Raw genomic sequence first — 6,119 nt, 5'->3', positions numbered from 1 at the left:
TGACTGGGGTTAGGAGCGATTCCTGGCCCTCACCCTTCGGAGCAGCGGTTCTCAACCTGTGGGTCGCGACCCCTTTGGCGGTCGAACGACCCTTTCACAGGGGTTGCCTAAGACCATCTTGCATATCAGATATTTACATTATGATTCATAACAGTAGCAACATTACGGTTATGAAGTAGCAACAAAAATAATTTTATGGTTGGGTCACAACATGAGGAACTGTATTTAAAGGGCCAGAAGGTTGAGAAGCACTGCTATAGGTGCTCTGTTGGTATGTAGGTATCAATTCATTCATTCATAGTTCATGTCTCAGCAGGTATGGGTTATGAAGGAGAAGGTGGTTATTGTATGTGACGTATAGATATAAATCAAGCAGATTCCTAAAAGAGATAAAGTTTCATCATGATGAAATGTTTAGTGGGGCTGGTAAATCAATGAATGAGTTATTAATAATTTTAATTAGTGGGTGGGAATTACAGATGTTGGTCATTAATATGCTTATAGTTGAAATACAATTATTTTTCATGTCATTATTAGTTATGGTTAAATCCCATGTGAGAATGATGACCTATATTGTATTTATTTTAACTATGTTTGTAGTTAAGTTTTGTAGGTTTCTCTTCAAGATCTTTATAGTGGTTTAAGGTTGGCCATGAGTAGAATTGGCTGTGGTATTATAAATCTTGTTAGGTCTTTTTTAGGTTTAGTAGTTTTAAAATTTATTTGCAGGGAATGCTGGTAGTGTTTGGTTATACAACAGCTATGGCTACTGAGGACTACCCTGAATTTTGAGTTTCTAATAATTGTCTTCAGACTATTTGATTCGGGGTTGTTGATGGAGACTACTATGGTTGTTTGATGTATTTTGAAGAATGATGAGGTGAAGATTGTATTTAAATTTAATGAATTAGGAGATTCTGGCACTTCTGGCACTTCCAGGGGTAGCTGCATTACACAGCCATGGAATTTGATGGGTGGTTGTAACTGGTTGATCATTGCTTATTGGTACCTGGTTTTATTAGAAGTTACTTATGGAAATTACACTAGCCCTAAGCCTATGCCTATTTAATGAAAAAAGAAAAAATATAATTAGGCCCTTTCGGTCAGAGATTAGTTGAGATTTTTGTTTGAAAATGAGAAATGGATTTTGATAATACACTTCTAATAAATTAAGCCTAATAATGATGATGATTTCTGGCTTAATGAAAGTTTCACAATGTGCAGGCCAGTGTTTAATAGTTTTGTGTGACTAAGGTTAAGTTCAAGTACCAGAATAAAACCTGAAATAGTCATAGTAAGGGCTGTTAATTTTAAATAAGGCATAGACCTGTATGCCTATCCAAACAGTGATACAAAATTCAAAATCAATTACTTCTTCCTTACTTACTTACTTTGCCTTGTCCTAACATCTATGACATGACTATTACTATCAACAGGAGTACAAAGTCACATAAACTAACTGGTAAATTATATATTACATGTTTATTAATGGTACAACTTTTATGTAAAATTTACATTTTATGAAAAAATCAAAAATATTTACAAAATTTTGTAAGATAGATTTGCATTGTTCTAATTACAACTCAAAGTAGTAAATAACAATTCTTAAAAACTCACATTTGTTAGAGTTCTGTGTTTACAAATTCTTGGTTAAAGAGACAGCTAGAAAGTTTACCACTATACATAAGCAAGAACCAGCTTGCTAAATACATTCCCCATGAAAATCTACTGGTCTTTTTTTACATTAGTGGGGTTTTAAATGAAAAACAAAATCAATATAAACTCATATGGCTTCAAAATTGTAACCTGCACCCAATACATATTTATGTATTGACCCGTTGCGGTAATTAAGGAAGTGAAGAAGTTTTACCATTTCACTAATTTGTACACTTTAAGGTAATGTTTAATTAAAAACAAATACTGTAAGTATAATGGTGTCTGAATTTCAGTAATAAAATATTAACTGCTCAATAAGAGGAGTTTGACTGCAATGCAGTTAACAGTTATGATTTCAGTAAGGGACTGCAATTGGCATTTAAGAGCACAATATGAGTTAGAATTTCTAATTTTGATCACTTCTTAGTAAAGATGAACATTTCAGTAAAATATTTTATGTATTACCTTAGTCAAATCTAAATTTAGAATTGGGCTAACACTGAATATATAAAAAAGCATGGGTATCAACTTTGGGAATTAGGATGTATTTTTACCTTAAGCCTGTAGTCTAATAGAGGAGGCATAATGAGTAGATTTTCTGCTTTATTTAGTAAGACGTTACATAAATGTCTAGTAGTAGGACTTTTATTTTCTGTAAAGCTTAACAGAACAATTAGTGGTTTTATATAAATTATCATATATAACACAATTTATTACTTCTATGCGAAATGCACGACACTGGTATTTATCCTTATAAATAAAATTTCCAATTTTAAATTATGAAACTTCGTCCAAAATATTTAATTCCTTCAATTAATTGGGATTTGCCATAAAGTTAGGTTTTTACTATTTAATATTAGTAATTTAAGAAATGCTTAACCCAATCCATCACTTTAAAAACATACAAATTGGTAGTTTTTCCAACTGTTGAAATGAAAACAAATGATAGACTTCTCTAATGCCAAAACTAATCTTTTCTATAATGTGTTCCTCACAAAATGCTACAAAATCCATGCTCACAACACATTCAGTAAATAAATGTATAAATTCACAATGGTAAACAGAGTAGAAGGAAATGTTAGATTGAGAGTTAAAATCCCAGCTACCAATTTAACTTAGTTTTTCAGAATTTGTCTTAAGATTTACATACTTTTGATAGGTTATGGTCCAATATCTGAAGGTAATTTTTCTCCCCTGTAAACATAAGCCATTAGGTAGCTCTTTGTCTTTCTAGTGGCTACAGTGTTTCACTAAAGAAGTGAGCCAGGGTTCTTAAGTATAAATTATTTAGTTATCCCGAATTCCCTTCCCAATTCCAGCCAGAGTTATTTATAAAAAATTGCAATTATCTTGTAAAAATGCCTGATCACTTAAGACTCTGAACAGAAGATCCAGATTGTGAGAAAAAAAGTGAGGCACATTTATGAACACAAACTGGATAGGCACATTTCTGGTTTTTTGTTATTGTTTTAAAAGGCACACATTATGCAATCCATATAAAAATAAATTAAATCTACAGCATTAATTCATCAAAACAATCACAACTTCTATAAAGTTAACTGCAGAAGTAAATTTCTCTGCTGTCCTTTGCAAGCTTATTTTAAAACACATTGCACTTGAGGATTAAAAAGTCATAAAACACCACTTACAGTTACATGTTTAAAAAATCAAATGATAAATTTTTTGCATACAACCCGGACTATAGTCTGATTACTTTATGGCACATAACTCAATTTGATTGAGTGTTCTAAATTAACATTATCCAAAACTTAGAATTCATGTTGTTTATATCCATTCAACATCAAACTTATGAAATTTAAAACTATCTGACTAAAAAAATTTATGGAAAGCTCAATTACTTTGTGCTTGCTCTCCTGAAATATTAGGCCTGATATTACACTATCACCCCCTTTTTCAATATAAACACTGAAGATAATTTAAAATTTAAGCCTATGAAAACTTTTTACTGAGAATCTGAATCAATATGCTTCCTGAATATTGCAGTTGATCATTTACAGCGTTGAAAATCATTTCAGTGCTATTTCTTTCGATGACTCACTTCAAAGGTGCAATTTAATATTTACAGTCAGCTCTCATATATGTCTACATTTTAAAGACATACTACAAGTTAGAATAGTGTTTGAAAAACAGATAATGCAGAATGGCAGGTTGGTACTACTCCCTTGAGCCAACCACTTTGCTTAGGTCGTCCATCAACAATCTGCCAGGTATCGTCCTGAAAAACACAAATTCAGCTTTGTGATTATAATTTCAAATGAACTCACACACACTTTCATTGTGGTTACAGATACAGAACCCCAGTTCCCAATTGCTGTTTACAATATATTAGAATTAGATCACAGGTGTTCAGCTATACTGACCATGAGTATTCTTTCCCAGGTGTCTCTCTACCTGGCACCTTATACCAAAGATCAAAGAAAAAACTTGTATGCCTTTAGATTAGAATACAAATGTTTCTCACGTACATGAAAAAACTTGAAATCTCCCAACTCACCAGTGGCAAACCGCTTCTTTACTAAGGAAAGCCTATAGCCAGTGCCTACAAGTTCAATATCCACTCCTGAGAGGGTACTTCCCTCGCTGAGGAATTGCACTGCAAGTGTTGTCGGTTTACTGGGTCCTTCTGAAAGATCAAATTTTGCTCTTAGAGTCCCAGAACCTACAAGGAAAGGAATAAAGAATTTACACAGGATAATATACATTTCATACCAAAAAAATCAAATGAACACTTAAGATAAACTATTATCAGTCCTATGCCAAATTCGTGACATGTATACAATAAACAAATCATGATCCTTTTTCCAAATTTAGACTTTATTCAGTGAATCTGAATTTTTGTTAAGTAAATAATCTTAACCCATGCTCCTCTTTGACTAATACGAGTATGAGTTCTTTACTACTGAGGTTCCTATGCTACACGCATGCTGAAATGAGTCAGAAGAAGGAAGTCAGTGAGGGTAGGTCAGAGGGAAGCCCTAGGAGGAAGATGAGTAAGAATAAAGTAAAAGGGAAATGTTTCCATATCATGGGAGTGGGAGAGGAAAAAAAGGAAAGACAACTAAGACTGGGGAGAACTCTATCAACATTACTATTTTCTATTCACCTCTCTTTAAAAACTTAACAGGTCTAAACCATCATGCAAAATAGGTACTTTTGAGGTGCTTCCTTTTCGATATAACCATTTATCCAATACACTTCATGCCTAATAGCATGGCAGAAAGAGTAAACCAAACAATTAAGATGAATATGGTAAATGCCATAGAACTCTTAGGAGCCATGGAACACAAAAGCACATAAAATGGTGGTGGGGATGCCCGTATGTATTTCAGGCAGAGGGAACTACAGAGATGGGAGACTGGAGAGAGCATGATGCATTTAAGGGAACTATTTCTATACCAGAGGAGTCGGAGAAAGCCGGAGAATGGCAGAAGATGAGACTAGAATGACAGTAAGGAACAAGCTCTAAATATCTTTACATGCCAAGATGAGAAATAACCATAGGGAACCAAAGGTAAGAAAGACAGAAACATTTCAGATTAATGTTTTAGGAAGGGAGGGTGGCGCAAGATGCAAGGTAGGGAGATCAACTGAAAGTCAATAAAACAGTCTAGGACTCTAAGTGACAGGAAAAGGGAATCTGAACTAGGCTAAGGGAAGGGAAAGGAATGCATTTGAAAGATAAATATTTAAGAGTTAGAATCAAGAGGTGAGAAAGGAAGAGTTTACTAGGAAGTCACCAGGTTTCTGTGGGCAGAATTGCTAGGTAGCAGGAATCACATGCTATGATTCCTTACACAGAAATTGAACATTACAGAGAAAAATCTGGAAGATGTCGTAACACTGATCCACCCTATACTATTTTGCTAGTGGGGAAGATGAATTGCTACCTAATTCTTAACCATTGTCCAAGCCCTCCTTAAACATACCAGGTGTACCGGTTAATAAGGTGGATTTTGTACTCAAAGAAAACATGGTAATTTCCAGAGAAACATCAAAAGTGTTTTATTCAAAGTAATGTCCATCGTTAGCTACACATTTCCCCATCTTTTAGGTAATTTGTGGATACCGTCCCAATAGAACTTTTCTTGTTTTGAGGCAAACCATTCAGAGACCCAATTTTCCACTTCTTCATATATCTTGAAGTGCTGCTCAGAAAGTACCACTAGTTCCGATCGATGGCACACGCAATCTGAAGGAGCAAGGTCTGGTGAAATACAGCGGGTGGGTTAACACTTCCCAGGCAAGATAGATCTTTTAACATGTCTTTAACTCGTTTTGAAGTGTGTGACGGTGCGTTATCATGAAGCAAAATTACTTTGCCGTGTCTTCTGGAACATTCTGGTCCTTTCACAATCAAAACATGGTTCAAATTGATTATTTGTTGTTGGTAGCAATCAGTATTAATGGTTTCACCTGATTTTAGACAGGGGTGGGCAAACTTT

The 6,119-nt window shown here is 34.3% G+C and overlaps 1 protein-coding gene across 2 annotated transcripts in view; it reads right to left on the bottom strand.

Moving 5' to 3' along the window:
* Positions 1-2,245: 2,245 nt before the first annotated feature.
* Positions 2,246-6,119, bottom strand: part of FCHO2 (FCH domain only 2) — a 131,476-nt gene continuing 127,602 nt past the window's right edge. For both annotated transcript variants that reach the window (XM_006775429.2, XM_015571603.1), the window contains 2 exons: positions 4,172-4,336; positions 2,246-3,892 (listed from right to left, as the gene is read on the bottom strand). In XM_006775429.2, coding sequence (XP_006775492.1) covers positions 3,870-3,892; positions 4,172-4,336 — 188 coding nt within the window. In that variant the 3' untranslated portion in view covers positions 2,246-3,869. The remainder of the gene's footprint in view (positions 3,893-4,171; positions 4,337-6,119) is intronic.

This window comes from Myotis davidii, unplaced genomic scaffold (genome assembly GCF_000327345.1).
Source record: "Myotis davidii unplaced genomic scaffold, ASM32734v1 scaffold44, whole genome shotgun sequence".
NCBI lineage: Eukaryota > Metazoa > Chordata > Mammalia > Chiroptera > Vespertilionidae > Myotis > Myotis davidii.
The sequence above is the reverse complement of the archived record's forward strand: the minus strand, read 5'-3'. Positions and strand labels throughout refer to the sequence as shown.